The sequence below is a fragment of the Arachis stenosperma genome, chromosome 3 (assembly GCF_014773155.1).
Source record: "Arachis stenosperma cultivar V10309 chromosome 3, arast.V10309.gnm1.PFL2, whole genome shotgun sequence".
Taxonomy (NCBI): Eukaryota; Viridiplantae; Streptophyta; class Magnoliopsida; order Fabales; family Fabaceae; genus Arachis; species Arachis stenosperma.
In genome coordinates this window covers 142240984-142264172 of record NC_080379.1, presented here as the reverse complement: position 1 = coordinate 142264172, position 23189 = coordinate 142240984, and the positions used below count along the sequence as shown (strand labels likewise).

The window sequence follows — 23189 nt, the reverse complement described above, 5'->3', positions numbered from 1 at the left end:
GTCTTTTATATGATTTTTATTGTATTTATTTTCTTGTTGTATTTTTTGATGTCTTTTATCTTTTATATAATCTTTATTGTATTTATTTTTTCGTCTTCTTCTTTAGTATGAAAATACATTTTTTATAGTCACTAGATTTATAAATGCTATTAATAAATAAAGAATCGAATATGGTAAAAATTGACAAATGCTAATACTATTCGAAGAAACCAAAAAATAAAGAGTGTATTACTCTCTAATTAATAACTTACAATTAAAAATAAAAATAAAAAAATAAAAATCTAAAATAAAATATCATAAATTATAAATTTTAAATTTAAATTATTAATATAAAATATAATAAATAGAGAATTATATTTAATTAATAAAAAGTACCATCCCTCTTATTTTATAAGGATGAGCAACAAAATTTGAAAATAATATAAATTTAAAATGGACGTCGATTTTTTTTAATAAACGTAGGTTAAGGGAAAAAATATTTAAAAATGAGTTGAAATTATTTATAGAAAAAATTCTTCCTATATTTTCCCTTATTATAATAATTCATAAGTATTCAATTTGTTGGATAAATTTATTAAATTGTGTAGAATATATATATATATATATATATATATATATATATATATATATATATTGATCAGTTTTTTTTTTTAATTTTAATATGATTACGTATCAAAATTTAAATCTAAAAAACTTGATTCTTTCCCGTTTTAGTTAAGTTCTTTCTCTAAATATATTTAATATTTTTTTAAAGTTGTTTTCCCCAACTTATTTTGTTAACTATTATTAATTTATTATAGGTTTATCAATTTTTTTTGGTACAACTATATGCATTTTCTATCTGTCAAATAGAATATACATTTTATTATTTTTTTATCATATCCTCTCATATCTTACGATCCTATTCTATTCCTGTTAGATATATAATTTAGTTGGAGTATTTCAAATTTTAAAAGGAAAAGATATTTTTTCTAGCACTAATTTATCTTTATCCAAAAAATTTACCACTTTAAATTTGATAAAAATATGTAATTTTTTACCGCCATATTATATGTATAAGCGATTTTGAAAATCAAGTCAGTATAAGCGCAGAAAAAAATTTTGCACCCACGTTCGATATTTTATCTTTGTGCTATTTTAGTATAGAAATTTTAGTAGAAGCGCAGAAAAAAAATATCGCACCCACGTTCATTATGTGATCTTTTATCTTTGTGCTTTTTTGGTATAGAAATTTTATTATAGAACACGTAAATTTTATTATAGAATACATAAATTTTTATATATAATATAGAGAATTTTGTATATAGCACATAAATTTATAAATATAGTATACAAATATTTGTATATAATACAAAAATTTATTTAATATAGCACAAAAGTATTTTTGTTGTGCGTCAAATTTTTTTGTGTTATACACTAAAATTTTTGTATTTTGTATTAAGATCTTATGTTGAATATCTTTGTCGAGCATATATAAAAGAAAAAGAAAAAGAAGATGACGATATTAATGATAATGATAATGATAATAAAAGAGGATGAGAATAAAAAAAAAAGAAGGCGGTAATAGCAAGAACGATGATGATGACAACGACAATGATAAAATTAAAGACGATAATAACGACAACAACATTACAAAAGAAATTAGACAACAGAAAAAGATAACGAAAGAGAAAAAAAGTGCACAATGACTATATTGGAGATTTAACTCAAAAATTTTTTAATGACTAGTTTTATTAAATTTTTTATTGATCCCAACATATCTCGCTACTCACTCATAAGTTATAAAGTCATATATATACAAAGAAAAAGTATAGATAGACAATAAAAATATTAAATAATGTGAATAATAGATATATCGGATGTTCAATTCACTAAGTGTGCGGATGATTATTCTAATATTAAGATTTAGGTGTATAATTTGAAATGTAGTATATTTTAGTTGAATTGAATTAATTTTAGAACTCGATATTCTTCTTGTTCAAAAAAATTATCAGTTATCTAATATGGTCTTATATACAAAATATCTAAGCCTAAGTCCAGACCATCAATAGTGTGAAGATAGTTAAAATAAAAAAGATAAATAATTAAAGAAACTTACCAAAAAAAATAATAATCAAAGAAAAGATAAGAAAGGGAATTGTAGTTAAAAAAAAGTAAGAGTTAAAAGTTGAAAAAGATTTGGGAGAAAATAGTAGTCCAGATAGTTGGAGAGGAATATCCAACAATATCCCCCTCTCATTCTCTCTAGCTAGCTCCATCATCAACCCCCCAACCCCATTATCAAAGACCCATATATGATATATGATATATGATATTACAATTATTTATTTCACAAATTCAACTTGGCTTTATTTCCTTATCGGACAACTCACTCCTAAACGCCACACTTCCTTTTTAATTATTCTGATTTCATTTCAAAATATTAATTCCTTAGTTACCAACGCATAACGCATTCTCCTTATTTCACACACACAAACCACCACGTACATAATAAAAAATTGATGACGACGACGATATTAGTCTTCGATGCATAACTTGAAACCGTCATCGCCAAATTCAGCTTCAATTTCATTCATCAGGTACCTTCCGTTTTCTCCTCCTCCTTCTTCTTCTTCACTATTAGCTTCTTCTTCTTTTTTAATTATTTTTTATTCTTTATATCGTTTGACCTTTCTATACAATTCAAATCCCTTATTTCTCTTTCGGTTGGTCTTTTACGACTACCAGATTTTGACCCATCAAACCCAACAAAGTTCTACTTCAGATCTGAACCCAAAGTTGGAATCTTTCTCCACTTCCAAACTCAAATGCTCAATTGGGTCTCCCATCGGTCTTGAAAAATTCAACCCGAAAAAAGAAAATCAGAAAAAAGGTCATGTCTGGGGCAGGACAAGCCATAGACATGGAGCACGTGGGTTTTCCGAAGGCAAAATCCACGGCGGCTCACGGCGGTTCCAACCCGGCAAAGAAACAGGGTCCGGTATCAATGGATCACGTGCTTCTGGCACTGCGCGAGACGAAGGAAGAGAGGGATCTTCGGATTCGGAGCCTCTTCAATTTCTTCGATGGCGCTAACAATGGTTACTTGGATTATGCGCAGATTGAGGCGGGTTTGTCGGCACTTCAGATACCGCCGGAGTACAAGTACGCCAAGGACCTCTTCAAGGTTTGCGATGCTGATAAGGATGGAAGGATCGATTACCATGATTTCAGGCGTTACATGGATGACAAGGAGTTGGAGCTTTATCGAATTTTCCAAGCCATTGATGTTGAGCACAATGGCTGCATTCTCCCTGAAGAGCTCTGGGATGCACTTGTTAAGGCTGGTACTTATTCTTAGCCTCTCATTTTGATTTTCTTTTATGCTTTCTCCTTATTAGTACTTTGGCTAGTGATGTTGTTGTTGTTGCCTACTGTTGGTTGCCGTTTTCCTTTTCTGGGTGTGGGCCAATGCAAGTTCACATTTTGATCACACTAAATTAAACTCTGCACTGTCTTTGAAACCTTGTTTAGTAATGGAAGTTTAGAGTTGCTGTAATTGGATAGGTGGATTATGCGATTGTGACAACTGACAAGGAGTTTTTCTTTATTTTGTTTTTTGGAAAAAAAAAGGGGGGGGGGGGGGTGGTATTTCTCACAAGGATTAATGTAGGAAAATGGTTGAGATCCTGAGGGAATGGATCATTCACTTGACCGGGCATGTGGGAAGTGTAGATATCTTCACTGGTGAACCCTTTTATACAATATGTCTAATGAAGAAATTTGGCAATAATTTTAGGTTTGAATAGTGCTTGGGATTAATGGAGACTGGTTCACTTTTTCCATGGGAGAATCTACTAGGTCTTTATAATTTTTACAAGTTTCCAGGGTGGCATTCCTTTGTGCCTTTTGTGGGAGCATTCACCACCTTTTGTTCTATGGTTCTCTCGTAGTGTTTATCATAAGCCTACGCAGCTTCCGTGTTGCAGGTATTGAACTGGATGAGGAGGAGCTTGCTCGCTTTGTGGAGCATGTCGATAAGGATAATAATGGGATTATCACTTTTGAAGAATGGAGAGACTTTCTTCTACTCTATCCTCATGAAGCTACCATCGAAAACATATACCAGCATTGGGAAAGGGTTTGCCTTGTTGACATTGGAGAACAAGCAGTCATTCCCGAAGGCATTAGCAAGCACGTGCATAGGAGCAAATATTTCATTGCTGGGGGGATAGCGGGAGCTGCTTCTCGCACAGCAACTGCTCCTCTTGATCGCCTGAAGGTGGTCTTACAAATTGAGACTGGACGTGCTTCAATTATGCCTGCAATAATGAAGATATGGAAACAAGATGGTTGGCTAGGTTTTTTCAGAGGTAATGGATTGAATGTTGTGAAGGTAGCACCAGAAAGTGCCATCAAGTTCTATGCTTATGAGATGCTGAAAAATGTAATAAGTAACGGCAACGAGAACAAGTCAGATATTGGTACAGCTGGAAGACTTCTGGCAGGTGGTACGGCCGGTGCAATTGCACAGATGGCTATCTATCCCATGGATCTTGTCAAAACTAGGTTGCAGACTTGTGCTTCTGAAGGCGGAAGGGTTCCGAAGCTGGGAACACTTACAAGGGATATTTGGGTTCAAGAGGGACCTCGGGCTTTCTACAGAGGTCTTGTTCCATCCCTTCTTGGGATGATTCCTTATGCGGGCATTGATCTCACTGCTTATGACACCTTGAAAGAGATATCCAAGAGATATATTCTTGTTGATAGTGGTATGATATTACAGCTGCATTAACTTCTGAACTTGCAAATTATTATGCTTTGTTCTATATACCAGATGTAATTATTTATTATCTTTTCCCTTTGATAGAGCCTGGTCCTCTAGTACAACTGGGATGTGGGACAATTTCAGGAGCTCTTGGAGCTACTTGTGTCTATCCGCTGCAGGTTATTCGTACGAGGTATCAGGTTTCATTTTTGTTGTTCGTTTTTATAACTTTGTGAAGAAAAACTGAAAGCAGGAAATAAAATAGAAAACAAGATTTAGTCTTTTCATTTTTTCTTTGTATGCTCCTTGCTGACATTACATGATCATGCATCTCAGACTGCAGGCACAACGTTCCAACAGTTCCACAGCATACAAGGGAATGTCTGATGTATTTTGGAAAACCCTCAAGGATGAAGGCTTCCGAGGCTTCTACAAGGGACTTATTCCAAATCTCCTCAAAGTTGTGCCTGCTGCAAGCATTACTTATATGGTTTATGAAAGTATGAAGAAGAGTCTGGATCTTGAGTAGAGTTGTTAGTTATATTGCCTAGACAATTGAGCTAATATCAAAGTATTATAGGGAACCTTTAGATGGTTGATGGTGACGAAATTGATAAGAGATATACACTAATCCTTAGGCATTATTACATATATAGCCATTCTTGTGAGGATAATATTAAAACACGATTTTGTAGTCAGAAAGTTTTTCCCCATGCTTATCTGAACTAAGGCTTTGTTTGTTGCCTTATATGAGATATGGCAATATCATCTTTTATTCTTATCATATAGTTTACTGTGGTATATGATTAGATAATGTTATCAAATTATTCTTTTTTCAGATCAGAGGAAATGTAACAATGATATTTTTCTACTATACTTTGTCCAGTATCCATTTTCCCACGGTAAAAAATGAAGATATGTTTATCCTTTCATCTGAGGAGTTCTTATGGTCTTAACAGTGAATGTTTAATTGGTCAGATTCGTTTCTATTGTAATGTATTTGGTTATGCAAAGATAGAGACTACTAACACTTAACATTCTTAGATTTCATACAAATAATAGCTTAGACTTCAAACCTCTAAATAAATATGAGAGTTTGGAATTCCGGTCTGGTGAACCAAGAATAATATAAAAAAGAACCTCATTCATTTATCCTTTTTTTTAAGCACTTATGACCGCACTTTATAATGCCATAACGAAACACTAACTGAACATTTTTATTTCCCAGTGTCACTATCTGAATTGTCTAATATCTACCCCTCATTGTTGGCTTTTAGTCTGTGTAAGTATTTGGTGCGCCCTGCATAATGAGTTAATTATTGTTTTCCCCATCACATCATATTGGGAGCGTGGTCAGCTGTATAGTATCAAAATGTTCGGATTTACATGGACTTACAGATTAGTGATACATAATATGAACCATGCTTACAAGTTATTAAAAACTATGCATTTAGGTAAAATTTTAAGTTTAAAAACCTTGTTCTATTTGGCATACCCTGGGCCTAAATTACGTTACAAAATATGGAACCATTAGAAAATAAAATAAAATAACAAACTTAATCATGGGCATGCCTCGATAGATAAAAAATTAAAAACAGATAAGCATGGACAATGAACCCAAGAAATAGATTACATCTTTTATTGATGGCTTGCAACAAAAACAAAGGCAAATATCACAATCCCTATTCATAAAATCATTCACTACCCTCCTATTGTTTCTGCTGCTTGCCTTCTTTGACTCACACATAAATAGATGTGGCTACTAAGTCAAGCAAGCATATGCAAAATGATTAGAGTTTAAAGAATGGGGAGAAAAGAGAAACATAAAACACCAAATAAAAGCCCCATACCAATCAACATTTCAAACATTGATTGTAGGGTGAAACTGCAGCAGAGTGGTGCAGCAGCTTCATGAGTTGAATCCGGAAGAAAGGCTTTGCCTTCCCTTAGCATCATCCTATGACTTGCCTTGTTCATACCTCTCTCTTCAAAAAGAGAGCAGCATCATGGTCAAACTGAAACTGCTCCAGTTATCCATCTTCATCTTCTTCATTTTCTTCTTTCTCCATATGCTTGAGGGTGGTAGCTATTAGCTTTGTGGACTTGGAATGAAGAAGGGCAATGGATGTCTCTCATATTCATGCATTTATATACATTCTAAAGCTTAGGCTTCCAGAATTTTGGGGCAAGAAAAAAGCAGACAAAAGATAACAGATCAGCAGCAACACATGATTATAAAATGGAAAGAATCACATTTAATTTTCCTCTCAAGGTCATTGATGCTTATCACTGATAATTTAAGAATATTATTGTTCTTCTGCTTTGGACAAATTCTAAACAACATTTTTTATCGAGGGTGGGAGAAAGAGAGGCCATTGAGCCACGTTACTCCATGTGTAGACTGGATAAGGTTGAGAAAACAAAGGTTGAAAAAAAGCAACGTTATTATTTATGTACAAAAAATCAATTATTTTATAAAATATATATTAAAAATTAATTAAACAACATATATATTTATAAATTTATAATAATTGATTTGATAGTTAATTTTTAGTATACATATATAATATTTTTGATAATCAAAATGGTATAGTAATAAAAAGGTTGTTAAAAGCAGTTATTATAAAACAAAGAAGTTGACAAGTGTAAAGATAGAAGCTGGGGGTAGATATGCACTAGGCCTTTTATATATGGGGAACAATGGGTTGGCACCGTCCAATTGGTAGGACCAAATGCTTTCTAAACTTCCCAATTTGCACTAATTCTTTATTAGTGGGATTGGTAAAATCTTCAAGTTAGTGCATGATATTTAAAGAAGAGTAACGAGAATTTTCATTTTGTTATTATTAAATTGTGTATGGTTTTACTTAAAGTGAAAACCGCAGAGTTAGGGATGAGTTTAATATACGATGCAAAATAAATTCATCAATCTTAACTTTTCTTCAAGAGTACGACAACTAGCACAAGGATTAAAAGATTAATTTGACTTCTATTACTGGAATCTCACGTTCTATCATGATTATTAAGAGAGGAATAGCAATTAGTGGTACTATTCATCATAAACATAATAATATATCTTATGTAGTCAGCTCCATCTCCTTGACTCCTTGTTGGTATGCTTTTTAACTTTAAAGCTTTGTTTTGTTTTGCTTCTCTCTTGTGCTTACAGCAAATGCTTTGCTTTCCTGATTATTATAGGTTATTATATGATATTGGAACAAATGAAGAAAGCCTCCACCAAGTGCCATGACTAGGCTTTGCTTGTCTCCACTATATATAGAAAACACATTGCCACTTTGGTGATTTTTTTTTCTTTTTTTTTTTGGACGAACACTTTGGCGATGTCTTCAGTACATTTTCCTTTAAAATTTTATTAGCAAGTAGCAATACTTTGGTTAACCCAAGAAAGTACAAACTGTGTGTGCTATCTTCTGTGATAAGTAATGTATGATTCTTCAATCTTTTTTTTTTTTGGTGACTGTATGATTCTTCAATCTAATGGAAGGAAGACTTCGACCGAAACTGAAAAATAAAAATTAAATTAAATTAAATTTTTGTATTATATTTGGTGTGAAATATATTATATTAAATTTTATATTTTAATACCATGTATATTTAAGATAAGGAATCACTCATATAAAAATGTTAAAAACGTATTTTTTTAAAGATATTTTTTAATAATTAAAATTTAACACATATAATCAATTAAACTATATTATTTTTGTTAAAATTTGACCGAATAAATTAGTTTAGCCAAAAAATTAATAAATTAAATTTTGAATTCGTCTAAATTAATATTTTTTTTATAAAAAATAACTACAATATCTCTATTATAAAAAATAACTAAAATAATCTTATTATATATATTGAAAACTCTAAATCTTAACCTTATGACGGTGGCAGAAAAGTAAACGACTAAAATTTAGGATTCTCAAAATTAATATGTATATATAATAGAAGTATTTTAGTATTTTTTAATAAGGGTATTATAGTAATTTTTTATAAAAAATAATATTAGTTTAGATCAGTTCAAGATTTGATTCACTATTTTTTTATTGTCTGGTCTAATTTTGAACAAAATAACACAATTTAATCGATTATATGTATTAAATTTTAATTACTAAAAAATATCTTAAAAAAACGTTTTAAACATTTTTATCCGAGTAGCTCCCTTAAAATAAATATGTAAACTGAGAAGTAGATTTAAAATTTGAAAAATTAAATGAGAGTATGTTTAGAAATAAATATTAAAAAAAATTAATCTCCATCAATAAAGATTTTAATCTTTTGTATTTTCACTTTTTAAAAATATTGAAGAAACTGAAATTTTAGTTCCTAATTCTGTCAATCTAATTCCAAAAAAAAAAATTAGAGAACAGTACTTTTATTAAAATGACCGATACTTAACCAGTAAAAAAAATAAGTAATCTCACACTATTAACTAAATATAATTTTACACCATTAAAAATACTAATATTAATAATAACTAATTAATAACTACAAATTATAAAACATGTTCTCTAATACTCTTCATCCAAAAATTAAACGCAGCCTAAGAAAAAAATTCTATATCAAAGATTTATTTACCATTACACAAAAATCAAACAGGTAATTCAGCAAGATTTTCCTGGTATAATTAGAACTTTTGATGTAGTCACATATTCATAATTACCCGACAATTTGATACTTTCATGAATCATGATGCACAATAAAGTTTCGTTATGAGAATTGGACAGAGACTACGCGGTAAGAACTACAAAGATAAACTAAGGTATAACTTGATAAGGACATTAAACAAGTGGACGTGCCGGAGTGGTTATCGGGCATGACTAGAAATCATGTGGGCTTTGCCCGCGCAGGTTCGAATCCTGCCGTTCACGTATTTCTTTTCCCTCCAGACATATCCACTTGCAAATGTATTTCGCCTTTCCTCCCAATCCCATGGATGACGAAACCAAGACTGAATGCAACAGCATTAGCCATGATCAAGCAATGCAGAAACATAAGACAACTCCAGCAGGTCCACGCCTACATCATCACCACCGGAGCATTGCCCCTAAACCCCGTAACCATCCTCAACAACATCCTCGTCACCCTCACAAACTTAATCCCCAACGCCAACACTTGTACCGATTCCATTTCTTCGTTAACCTACGCACTCTCCCTTTTCCACTCCATCGCAAACCCCAACACATTCTCTTACAACAACCTTATCAGAATCCACACCCTCCTCTCCTCCCCTTCCTCCGCCCTCTACAACTTCGTCACCCTCCGCCGCCTCTCCCTCGCCCCTGACTTCCACACATTCCCTTTTGCGATCAAGGCATGTTCCCTCCTCCCTTCTTCTTCTTCCATCTCCATCGCCCTCTCGCTACACTCCCAGGCCTTCAAATTCGGCTTTCTTGCCGATCCTTTCTCCCTCAACGCCCTCATATGCGTTTACTCCCTCCATCGCCGCGTCCACGATGCCCACAAGCTGTTCAACGAGAGTTCTCACAGGGATGTTGTCTCTTATAATGCCATGGTTCATGGGTTCGTTAAAATTGGTGAGACTACGCGCGCGCGGGAACTGTTCGACGAAATGCCAGAACGAGATTCTGTGTCTTGGGGCACCATGATTGCCGGTTATAGCAACGCGAAGCTGTGTTATGAAGCCATTGATTTGTTTAATGAGATGATTGGATTGGGGATTAGCCCAGATAATATAGCTCTGGTAAATGTTCTCTCATCTTGTGCTCAAACGGGAGAGTTGGAACAGGGTAGGATAGTGCATGATTACATTACAAGGAATGGGATTCGGATTGATTCGTATCTGGCCACTGGGTTGGTGGACCTGTATGCAAAGTGTGGCTGTCTTGAGAACGCAAGGGATGCGTTCGAGTCATGCAATTATAAAGATGTGTTCACGTGGAATGCCATGCTTATTGGGCTTGCAATTCATGGTAAAGGTTCAACTTTGCTGGATTATTTCTCTAGGATGATTGCTGCAGGAGTGAAGCCAGATGGGATCACCTTCCTGGGTGTTCTGGTGGGGTGCAGCCATGCAGGTCTGGTTGATGAAGCAAGAAAGCTTTTCAATGACATGGAAAGTGTGTATGGGGTTGGTAGAGAGCACAAGCATTATGGGTGCATGGCTGATATGTTGGGGAGAGCAGGGTTGCTTGAAGAGGCTGTTGAGATGATAAAAGGGATGCCAAGTGGTGGAGATGTGTTTGCGTGGGGTGGGTTGCTGGGTGGGTGTAGGATCCATGGAAACGTTGAGGTTGCAAAGAAAGCAGCACAGCAAATCATGAAGATAAAGCCTGAGGATGGCGGGGTTTATTCTGTAATGGCTAATATTTATGCTCATACAGAGCAATGGGATGATTTAGCTAAAATTAGGCGATCATTCGGTGGCAACAGGAGGGCCAAGAAGATTAATGGCCTCAGTTCAGTCAGATTGGATGACGTAAACTAGAACACTCAACACTGACATCAAAGGAGTGCATGAATAAGGCACACTCTCTGGTCTTCCGCATTTCTGAACTTTTCCGTTTCGTATAGCTTTGCACACAGCACTCTAAGTGCTTTGACCTTGTTCTAAACCGAAATGAGACAGAAAGTTTAACGAAAACAAAATGAAGAGAAATGCAGATAAGGGATGAAGCCAATAGAGTTTTGGATTGGGGGAGATGCTGGGAACCGTAGTAAAGGGAACGCATCAGGGTTTTGAAATGAGACAAGGTTGTTCGAAGTCTGCTGCTGGGAGCCAGGGGCCGACTCTCGGTACAGTTTCCGCCGCCGGTGACCGAACATTCGCTGGAAAATAGAAGCGATGTGGTGATATTGGGATAAACTGATAATACTACCTTACTCGAGAAAGAAAAAAGCGAACCCAAAAAAAATGAGTATGATAGCAGTGGCAGCCCAATAGTGGATTTGTAGAGCCCAATATGATCCCATTTTATAGAAGCATTGAGTACAAGCTGTACAGCAGAGTTTCGCATCTTGCAATTTTTTTTCCAAGATTCCCAAACATAAAGCATATGATAGTGTGAATGTGAAACTGTCAGCTCTGTAATCGGCTGGAGAGCTTATCAATTAAGAACAACTTTAGGAAATTATTTTCTAGAATTTTCTTTCTTTTCTTTTTAAATATATAACCGAAACCAAGATGGTTGGTATCTAGTAGTCTGTCGCTGGATGACTGGATTAACCGATTAACTTACATCACCCCTCAATAACAGTGATTATTTCTTTGTTTATTAGTTATTATTCCCACAAAACAGTGCGTGGCAATTCCGGAGGCTTCTATTGATAACGTGTTTATTACAGAGAGTGACACGTGTACCAAGGACTCCACATTCTGCTACGTGGCTCCGGAAGCTTCTCTCTATGCCGACAGCAAGTAAACTTGCTTTCTCTACCGCCTACAGCCTCAGAAAATATAAGCAAGGCACTAGGGAACCGCTTATAGAGAAGGGCACGAAGCAAAGGAGGATTACTTCCTTGGAGTAACAATACAACTACCACTACTTTTCAGTTCTGAGCGCAATTCCATCAGCAATCATGGCTTTCAGGCCTACGGTATAGTCTTTTCTCTTTTAAGGGAATTGAACTGAATTCTCGTTTGTATTTATATCTAATGCATTTCTAGTGTTCCATGGTGGGTGCAGATGGGTCAATGGATAGCACTGTTAAGAGGAGCAAGCGGGGCTGCATATAGCACAAGGTCAACAGTGCCGAAGATGAAGGCACATGCTCCTTCGGCTGATTATGGATACATACACAAGCAACAGCATAGGAAGACACCAAAAGGGGACTTCGTTCCGGTGTATGTGGCGATAGGGATGATAGCGTTGTCAACAGGGCTAGGCCTGCACACAGCATGGCAGCAGCTGAGGAATTCTCCAACGGTGCGTGTGAAGAAGCAGAGGAGGGAGACACTCCCTGAGGTGGTGGAGCCTGAGCACGTTGCTGAGGAATCTGACCACTTCTTCAAGAGCTCCTTCTTCAGAAAAGTGGCTCACGTGCAGGATCGTAGCTACCCTGATAAGGAACTCATTCCTGATTCTATCCGCAGAGATGCTTATGCTTATAAGCCTCGTATCGAAACTCTCAAGTCTGTTGGTGTTGATCCAGCTCATACGTGATCATCAACATGTAGCCTTTGGTTTTGCTATTTCCTTTTTATGTTGCTTTATAGTTCATACAAATAATGCAAGGTAAAGTTGTAAATATTTCCTAGTGTCCATGTCGAGCTTCTTGAAGAACTTCCCATAGCATTGTCTTGTCACTATTGAGTTGTAACACGTGTGTTAAATTCCATGTTATATTGTGGTGTATGCTTAATGGGAAAAGAATATATAGATTACCATATCAAAATGGGTGTGAATGGGGAAATAGTGGTTTGGGTTTGAAAAATAATGATTTACGCCCCCTCTCTGAATGAACCTCCTGTCCTGGGAACGCGAAATTGTATCGATCATTTGCTCCTCGATTCGCATGATTTTGCACCGAACTAGTTTTCATTGGGTGGTGGTTCATTCTAAACTGCAGAGCTTGATGGTGGCCAACTTTGTTGTTCACGTCATAAAATACAATTTTCAACGGAACGGATGTTAAAACAATAGAAAAAATATAGGTAATTAAAAACACTATAAATATAGATAACTAATAAATAATGTGTGAACAATGTAAATTAATAAAATAGAGTTAAAAAAATAAATTTGTTTTTGCTGAGTTTGGTCGGTGTATAGTTTGTCTGTCGATAAATGTCTTTAAATTTTTCGTCGGGATGAGTTATATGTCGGCAAGGGGAGAATAAGGGGGTAGGTACCTACAAAAGATATTCCGACACTTAAGTCAGTAAGTGTTTAAGAGGTATAAGAATAAATAATTCTATGAATATAGAATGTAAGACATGAAATAGAAGTTATCATGTGTTATATTGTTTTGTCCCTTAAGATATAGAAATTAGTGTTTTTTATAGGCATAGAGTTGATGAATGATATTCATATTATGACCGTTTGGTCATTAAAATGAAAATGATGGTCATTAAGTCGGTAATGAAGGTGTCGGTTACAAGTAAAAAATGAATGATAGTTAATACCGAGTTATAACTCATAATGTACAATAAAGACCGAGTTATAAGGTGACGGATCACAACCCCCAAACTTTGTCTGCCGATCATATGATTCAGGCTAAGCTTAGAATATAAAATGATTTATAACTCGGTTAAAAGATAACTGAATAATGATATAGTGAGCCCCTAAGTTTAGTCGGGTTATTATATCGACACTTATTCAAAAAATAATTGAGTGATAAGAGTTATTCAATCAAGATAGTTGCATGGAGGATAATTTTTCGCTTAAGAACAATTTTAGCATTTGATTGTATGTGAATTGAAAAGTTTAGAGATGGTTATCTATTGACGGAATCGATTGTATGATCCGAGGATATAATAGTTAATTGTCTTGGAAATTTTTCCTGCCCACAACAGCTTATTGATGAATTTTTCGCTCAAAGCAATTAGTTATTTGAATATTTATAATTTATAGCGAAGGTCTAACATGAATAAGATAAATTGAGAAAATAAATATGTACAAAATCGCAACGTATATTGAATAATATATATTGTAAAAGTAAAAGAGTTCAAAGTAGAAAAATATACCTTAAAAGTTGATAGTTATAGAGAAGAGTATGACTTATATAAATGTCATACATGTCAAATGTGAATATTTGAATTTTGTTTTATAGGACATGCTTTAATTTGATAATAAAGCAATAAGATAACATTCATATAATAATATAATAAATTTTGTTTAGCTATGAGGTATATTTCTTGTGCAAAAGTAACAAATTTGCATGTTTGTAACAATTTTTTGTTTAATAACTTTCTGCATTAAACAAATAGTAAAATAAAATTTAATAACATAAAATGAATAGTGTAACAGGTATATACAATTAATATTTGATGGAATTCAATTTTAAGATTTGAACTCATCATTACCATCATTTAATTGTATAAATGAAATCATTAAACAATAAAAATATAATAAATAATGAAATAAAAATGCAATTGACATGGTTGTTTATATGCAATTATTGTATAAAACATGTATTGAGATTTGAATATAACTAATAAATCAGTAAATATTAGTTACACAAAACATAAATGCAAAAGTATGTTGAATAAAATATATAATTTTACTTGTGTAAATAGAGAACTTTAAAAAAGTAAGCAAAATTGATAAATGAGTTTATGCTCAAATTGATTGAAAATCGAGTTTGTTCTCGGATTGATTGAAAGTCGAGTTTGTTCTCGGATTGGTTCATTGATCGATTATGAGATGTAAAATATTATGATACGTAAAAATAAAGCAATTTGAATGTATAAAGTACATACTTTATGAAAAGTTACCATAGATTATATTTTGATAAGAGGTATTAAATAAAATATTAAAAAAGATTGTTAAGATTGGTTCAAAAATTTGAATATAAATTAAATTTTATGAACCTAAGGGAGTGAAAATTATTTTACTCGTCCCCACAGACGGCGCCAATTGTTCTTACTGAGTTTGGCCGGTGTGTAGCTCGTCCGTCAATAAATGTTTTCAAATTTTTCGTCGGGATGAATTATATGTCGGCAAGGAGAGAACAAGGGGGTGTGTACCTACAAAAGACACTCCGACGCTCAAGTTAGTAAGTGTTTAAGAGGTATAAAAATAAATAATTTTATGAATATAGAATGTAAGACATGAAATAGAAGTTATCATGTGTTATGTTGTTTTATCTCTTAAGATATAGAAACTAGTGCCTTTTATAGGCATAGAGTTGATGAATGATATTCATGTTATGACCGTTTGGTCATTAAGATGGAAATGATGGTCATTAAGTTGGTAATGAAGATGTCGGTTACAAGTAAAGAATAAATGATAATTAACGCCAATTTATAACTCATAATGTACAATAAAGATCGAATTATAAGGTAACGGATCAAAATTAATTTTAAATTTAATTAGTAATATTAAATTAAAATGTGAATAAATTAATTTTAAATTTAATTAATAATATTAAATTAAAATGTAAATATAATATATTTTATTTAATTAGTAGTTTATATTATTTAAGATGGTTATTATTTATTTAGTATTTCTCAAAATAATAATTTCAGGAAATTAAGTGAAGTGCGAGTTTAGTTTGAGTTTACTTTGATGCAATGATGCGGAGAATTACCATCCCTTAAAAGAGTCCAGCTGTAGTACTTCATTGGGCAGCAAAAAATCACTAGTAAAGAAGGAACAAAAACCTCGTCTTGGTTTAAACCTAACGGAAAAAATTGTTTTCTAACGAATTTTAAATTAGATTACATTTTAACAAAGTTTTAAGAATTATTTTTGTAATAAAATTTTTAATATAAACTTTTACGTTTTCAGAGAATATAAACATTCTTAGAATAATAAAAAGATAAACTTGTTTGGAATAATTTTAGATAATTTTTGGGAAAAAATTTAGAAATTAAAATAATAAAAAATATTAATAACTAATGAACTATTTGGGAAGATAACATGGAAGGAGAGGAAGTCTATAAACTATTATTAGTTAAAGTTTTAATTTCAACGTTTTATACATTTTTTTGTTTTATTTTATTATCAAAAATTAATTTTTTTATAAAAATATTAGTTCTATTATGATTTTCTAACTAATGATTTTAGCATGGTGATCGGTGATAGTAGTTGAGAGTGTAATAATAATAATAATAATAAAATACTTTTTTAAATATTATATTAATAATAACACATGCCTCGAGTTAAATGAGGTCAGTCTTGGCATTAAATATTAGCTACCACAGCTAGCTGTACCCATTAATTGCTCCATAAAATTGATGTCAGAGGGGACTCCCACGTTGATCAACGAGTTGGTTTTAAATAGGAGTGGAAACACGTCAGGTTAGGCCAAATTTTATTTTTAATAGGCATAACTTGTTATACAATTGATTAGTCTAAATCTGGTCTGTAATCTATTATAAGTTCTTTATAAAGTATTAGGCTTGACCTGATCTAAAACCTGTTAAAAGACCTGATAATTTTTTTTATAAAAATAAAAATATTATTTAAAAAAATTATTTTTTAATAAAAATAATATTATGTAATATGCCATATATTTAATATTTATAAAAAATTTTAAACTTTTAATATATTTAAAATATACAAAAATATTTATAATAAAATATAATAAATTTAAAATATCTCATAATTTTATTAATAATAAATAATTATTTATATATTTAATTATATTTTAACAGGCCTGACAGGCCTATAAGACTAATTAGTAAGTCTGAGTCTGACCTATTAATATATTAAGGCTTTTAAAAAAGCTTGGATTTGTACCTATTTTATAATAGGCCAGGCCAAACACAGGCCAGACTGCAGGCCCCTGGCAGGCCGTCTGACCTTTTTCCACCCCTAGTTTCAAAATAATTAACTAGATGTCCAAGTTTATTAAATGAATACTCAAAATTAATTTGACGAAATTGATTTTGTGGCTTTCATGTAAAAGAGCAGTCAAGAGAAGAAACAACTTCTATATTTGAACACTCTTCGAACAGAAAATGATAGAATTCAATCAGTAATACAAAAATGTCACGCTTTTTTCATCAGTTATAGGATCGTTGTCATGTCCCATATTTTAACTGATAAATTCACTATAAGAATTTCCTTGAGCTATTTTGTAGGTCCAATTCAGTTACATATTGTAAGTTAATTCAGGAAAATTTATTGGAAGGCTAGTGATGGCAGCCACATCAAGTAATGAAAGTCCTACCATCCCACAGGAGAAATGGAAGTTGGTTGTTTCATTCCAAAAGCTCACAACTACCCCAATTATCCAATGGTGAGTGGTAGGAGAGAAATGAAAAAGTCGGAAGAGGTCATGAATACCGAAAACCTTCTAAGCATCACCTTTTATTGGTTCAAGACGTCTATGCCAAACTCGAAAGTCAGCCTCTCAAGAAGTAACTTTGGGGTTATTCCTAAAAATTTTCTTGTGATCGACAAAAGGAGCAACAAGGAAATTTCGCTTTATGAGTAAATCTTCCCCCTCAGCATTGGGAAAGAAATCAAGTCATTTGTTGGCATGTTATAGGGTTTGAATGGGGCCGATAAAGCAGCATGTTTCGTCGTTAATGGTGAAGGGAATGAGAAACCTTTTATCATCATGTTGGAGTTAAGGGTCTTCAATAATTTCATAATTGATTTGGTTGAGTAATTGTAAGGTCGGTGGTTCTTGAGCTTGAGCTGCAAGACCTTTGCCCTTATCTTGGGTAGTGGGAGAGTTGTGAATAGAAGAGAAAGCCATTGATGTGCAAAGGTGAGAAATTGATGGCATTGAAGTTAATTGCATAAGGATTGTACAGAGAATTCGGAGAAGAGGAGGAGACGAAGTTTTTGAGAATAGAAAGTTAAGAAGTGAAATGATGATAAGAAATTTAAATTTAATAAATAAAATGTGTTTTGCCATTTCGTATGAGGAAGTTCAAAATTTGAAATTAGGTAACTTCCTAGAGAAGATGAAGTGGTAGAGAAAAAAGTTGAGGATAATGGGAAACATGTCGGATAGGCGTGAGTAAATGAAGGGAAGTAAATTTCATTTATGATTAATTTATACCTTATGATGATATAATAAAAGCATGTTAGGATTAAGTGTTATTATTTTAAAAAGATTTCGAGAATAACACATTAATTTTAGGGGATAATTTGTTAGTAAAAAATAATTGATTTAAAAAAAGTGGGCATTCGAACAGCCAGAAAGCGTGTGTGTCTTCAAAGGAAAGATAATATCGAAAGAGATGGTTTAAGCAAGAGTTTGTCGTGACCAGTCAACAAGCTGATCGATATGTTGAATCGAAGGACCAAAGGTTTGAGGATTATTTTTTGAACGTTACTTTTTGTCCAACAAAAGAAGCGAAAACGGTTGTCTATGGATCAATGAACGTGGGAGTTATATTTCAATTTGATTGGTTGAGGATTTTTATAAATAGAAGAAGGTTCGAAGGCACAGAGGTTGAAAGTTTGCTTCAGAAATTACTCACACACACTCACATCCCAGCAACTTATTGAGTCTGCTTCGAGTTAATTTCCTATAGGGTTCCTTCCACTTGTTTTTACTTTTCCTTTACATTTTCTGCAAACTTTACTTTTCTTGCAAATTTATTTTTTAAGCAACATTTAACATTCTTATCCAATTTACATTCCAGTACTTTTATTTTCGAATTCAAAGTCTTTTGATCTAATCGAAGGTATTTTATTACTTTATTTAAATTCAATACAAACCATTCCAAATTCAGTCAATTTATTTTCAAAGTCTTTATTTACTGTTTTCATATTTCCTTAATGTTTTTGTCCGATCAAAAGGTTTTTGATGCACTTTGAAAAAACTGGTACTCGCAAAGAGAAGTAGGTTTCGCTCTCAACCCATTAGATATCGAATCACTCTCGATTTGTTGAAAATTGACAAAACACAAATAAAATTAAATAATTTATATTTGACATGTATGGCATTCATATATGTCGTCTTCTTCTCTACAATTATCAATTTTCAAGATATATTTTTCTACTTTGAACTCTTTTACTTTTACAATATATATTATTCAATATATGTTGCGACTTTGTACATATTCATTTTCTCAATTTATCTTACTCATGTCATATGACCTTCACTATAAGTTGTAAATATTCAATAACTAATTGTTTTGAGCGAGAAATTCATCAATAAGCTGTTGTGGGCCAAAAAAATTTTCAATATAATTAACCATTATATCCTCGGATCATACAATCGATTCTATCAATGGATATCTATTTCTGAATTTTCAATTCACATACAATCAAATGATATATGCTTATCATGAAAAATTGTTCTTAAGCGGAAAAGTATCTCTCCCACAACTATCTTGATTGAATAACTCTTACCACTCAATTATTTTTTTGAATAAATGCCGACATATTAACCCAACTACCTTTCCACACCCTTTTTTGCCTGAAATAGAGTAAAAAACAACTCTAAGGTCGGTTTTACTTCCAAATACTCTATCGATATCTCAAAACAACGCAAAAAACTCCAACTATTTACGTGTAGTTGAGACGAAGCACAGTTTAATTGCTTCAAAATATCACACTCAAACTGAGTAAAAGGGAACTTAACATGAAGCTCCTCTAACACAACTATGCATGTAGAAGAACTCGAAATCATTCCTCCTATGAAATACTCTATCAAACCTAGAACAAGGCAGCAATTTAATACGCAACCCAGAACCCACCCTCAACAACTTACTGACATCTATCTGACCCACGTTTTTTTTTTATCCACAAAAATTGAACCTCTAATCTTTACATCCTCACTGACCCACTTATATGTACCATCCTTTACTAACTTCTGTACTTGTTTTCCTTTTTTCTTTATCCATCACTATCCCAAACAGAACCAACAAGAAAGAAGACAAAAATAAGAGAAGGAAAAGGCGAACTAAGAAAAGGGAAAGAACTTACTCCTTTTACTCATGATGTTTCTAACGTAGTGAATGTGAAATGAAGCAAGCCACTTGGATTAAAAAAGGTAATTAGATAAAAGTTAATGAAATCGTTTGGGATCCCTGAAGTGAATCACAACCATTCAAAACCAGCACACTCAATAGTTCAGGTTACCTGGATAAGTGAACAGGTAACACGTATTTTTCTATTCCAACATTAAATGCTTCTCTCTTTCTTTATTTAATTACATTTAATCATTCATAGTTTCAATTTCACAATTTTTAATAAAGCACGTTTAATCGGGGTTCCATAACCACTGCATTAACCGAGTTATAACTCACCAAAAAGCTCAATCTGCTCTATTAAAACATCGACAGGCTAAGTTTGGGGGCTATGATATGATCGGTAAAATCTAACCAAAAAGTAATAAATCGGCTTTATGCGTTATAACTCGACCCTATACGTTATGACATTCAAACGTCATAATTTGGATTAGCATAAAATAGGTATCATAACGACCTAATACGGTATTATTGTCCTTCAATGAAAATGATTGCAAAAAACGTAACCGTTCTGCTCTACTTCATGTATAAAAGGTACGACATCTTATCTCTAAAAAGATAACAAAAAGAATACACAATACTAACTTAAGTATATATCAGAGTGTCTTTTACAGATACAATCTCCCTTTTTTATTCTCTTCACAACCTGATATACCTTCTGGACAAAAAATTGAGATTTTTAAAACCTTTAACTCGACGTTGAGGACAATAGCTCGGTGCCAATTGGTAGAAGCCGAGTTATAACCAAATTATTTATCCAAAATATAATATAATTACAAATTATTTAAGATATCCTTTTTTATATCAAAATTAATAGCATTATAAATTTTATAACATACATACATTTAAGTTGGAGATTATAGTTTTATTAAAATTCAATTTTGACAAAATTATTTTAATTTTAATAATACGTAATTGTAGTTAAATGGTTGGATAAATAAAAATATTTTTTTTAAAAAAGATATAAACGATGTTAATTTACTTATTAAGTTTAAACTTCATTTATCTACTTTTTTTATAATCTCACTTCACAACTAAACTTTTATTATATTTTTTGTTTTGTGTATACTTTATATATATTATAAAAATGTTTCTTGAAATATAATCATAATATTTTTAATTAATATTTTAAATTAAAATTCTCAACAAAAAATAAATTTATGTAAAAAAGTCTTTTTTCTATTTGAGATTGAAGTATTTTTTTTTCACTTCATTGTTCACACATACTTATTTAGGGTCAATTTTTTGAATATGGAAGGCTTGTGTGTTCTGCCGTTGTATGGATCCATGGAGTACAAGATAAATATGTGGGACAGCTTTTTGTGAGTGTGAGGTAGAAAAACTCAGACCATGCGAGTTCTTTAATTTTAAAATTTTGCATAACAAATCGCATAGTCCGTTTTGTAGTTAGAGAAATTTAAATTTCGGAAGATGAAAATCGGACACTCCGTGTTGTTTGTAATTATTTTTTCTTTTTTATGAGAGAGAACTCAGACTGTTCGTTTAGTGAGAGAGAACTCGCAGGGTCCGAATTTTGTTCCACTGACACCACAACGTTGTAAAGTATCTCTCTTTTCCATAACCGAGTCCAACACCATTCTTGCTTCCATATTTAAATTAAAAAGCGACTTATTTAATCTTAATATTATCTTCACTACTTTAATATAGTTTGTCTTTGATAAATATTCTCTTAACAATGAGTATTAAATTTACAATTATTTTAATTAATTATATTTAAATAATTAATTCAAAATTTATTATATAAATTTTTTTTTACTATGATTATGCCATATTATATTTATAGAATATCCAAAAATATAATATATAAATACTATTAGGGAGTCACTTAGATACAGATGTCAAAAAATATTTTTTTTAAGTTATTTTTTAAAAATTAAAATTTAATATATATAATGTGTTATTTTTATTAAAATTAGATCAGACAAATCAATTTAGCCAAAAAATTAATAAATTTAATTTTGAACCGGTATAAATTAATATTTTTTATAAAAAATAACTACAATATTTCTATTATAAAAAATAACTAAAATACTTCTATTATATATATATATATATATTGAAAATTCTAAATCTTAACCCTATGACGACAGAGAAAAAAATGTTAGAATTTAAGATTCTCAAAATTATTAATATATAATATGAGTATTTTAATAATTTTCTATAATAGGAGTATTGTAGTCATTTTTTATAAAAAATAATATTAATTTATATCGATTCAAAATTTGATTCACCATTTTTCGGTCAAATTAATTTGTCTGACCTAATTTTAACAAAAATAACACAATTTAATCGATTACATATATTAAATTTTAGTTATAAAAAATACCTTTAAAAGAAATATTGTAAATGTCTTTATCAGAATAATTTATATTATTAAACATATAAAAGTTGTGAGTAAAAATTTTTTATTTTACGTATCACCGCAGAAAATTTAAAAAACTCAATGAATATTTATTAATTATCATATATATGACTAATTTACTAGAACAAAGCACGTTAGAAAAATGATATTTTTTACTAATGACATTAACATGGCCATATGGATGGTTATGTATTCAAGTCAATGATATTAATAAGCTTAATTATCAGTAAAGATATTTTTTTTTTTGTTGTGGCTTACAGTATCACTAACTAATGAATAGGTACATGTATAAAGATAAAATTTAAAGCTTTTGACACGACTAATCCAATTTAATTTTTTTTATAAAGAGCTAGAGTCCACATATTTTACAACAAATATGTCACAACGCCGTTTTTTAATTTTGTTATGGAGTTAGAATTGATGTAGAATGTAGATATGAAGTACATGAGTGCTATACAAGAGTGTAGGATAAGGAGAACTGAAATCCAACT

The 23189-nt window shown here is 31.9% G+C and overlaps 3 protein-coding genes and 1 non-coding gene across 4 annotated transcripts; all 4 read left to right on the top strand.

Annotated features, from left to right (window-relative positions):
• The first annotated feature begins 2341 nt into the window (after positions 1-2341).
• On the top strand, positions 2342-5531 carry LOC130968527 (calcium-dependent mitochondrial ATP-magnesium/phosphate carrier protein 2). Its single transcript, XM_057893861.1, has 5 exons — positions 2342-2579; positions 2728-3326; positions 3969-4751; positions 4850-4940; positions 5084-5531. The coding sequence occupies exons 2-5, from the start codon at positions 2876-2878 to the stop codon at positions 5274-5276; spliced, it is 1518 nt and encodes a 505-aa protein (XP_057749844.1). The 5' UTR covers positions 2342-2579; positions 2728-2875; the 3' UTR covers positions 5277-5531.
• A 4014-nt stretch (positions 5532-9545) lies between these two features.
• On the top strand, positions 9546-9627 carry TRNAS-AGA (transfer RNA serine (anticodon AGA)). Its single transcript has one exon. It is a non-coding gene; the product is annotated as a tRNA-Ser (tRNA).
• On the top strand, positions 9559-11896 carry LOC130967882 (pentatricopeptide repeat-containing protein At5g61800). Its single transcript, XM_057892921.1, has one exon. It carries the CDS (start codon positions 9573-9575, stop codon positions 11202-11204), a length of 1632 nt encoding a protein of 543 aa, XP_057748904.1. The 5' UTR covers positions 9559-9572; the 3' UTR covers positions 11205-11896.
• A 169-nt stretch (positions 11897-12065) lies between these two features.
• On the top strand, positions 12066-13004 carry LOC130967883 (uncharacterized). The gene is made up of 2 exons (XM_057892922.1): positions 12066-12313; positions 12403-13004. The coding sequence occupies exons 1-2, from the start codon at positions 12296-12298 to the stop codon at positions 12877-12879; spliced, it is 495 nt and encodes a 164-aa protein (XP_057748905.1). The 5' UTR covers positions 12066-12295; the 3' UTR covers positions 12880-13004.
• Positions 13005-23189: the final 10185 nt, after the last annotated feature.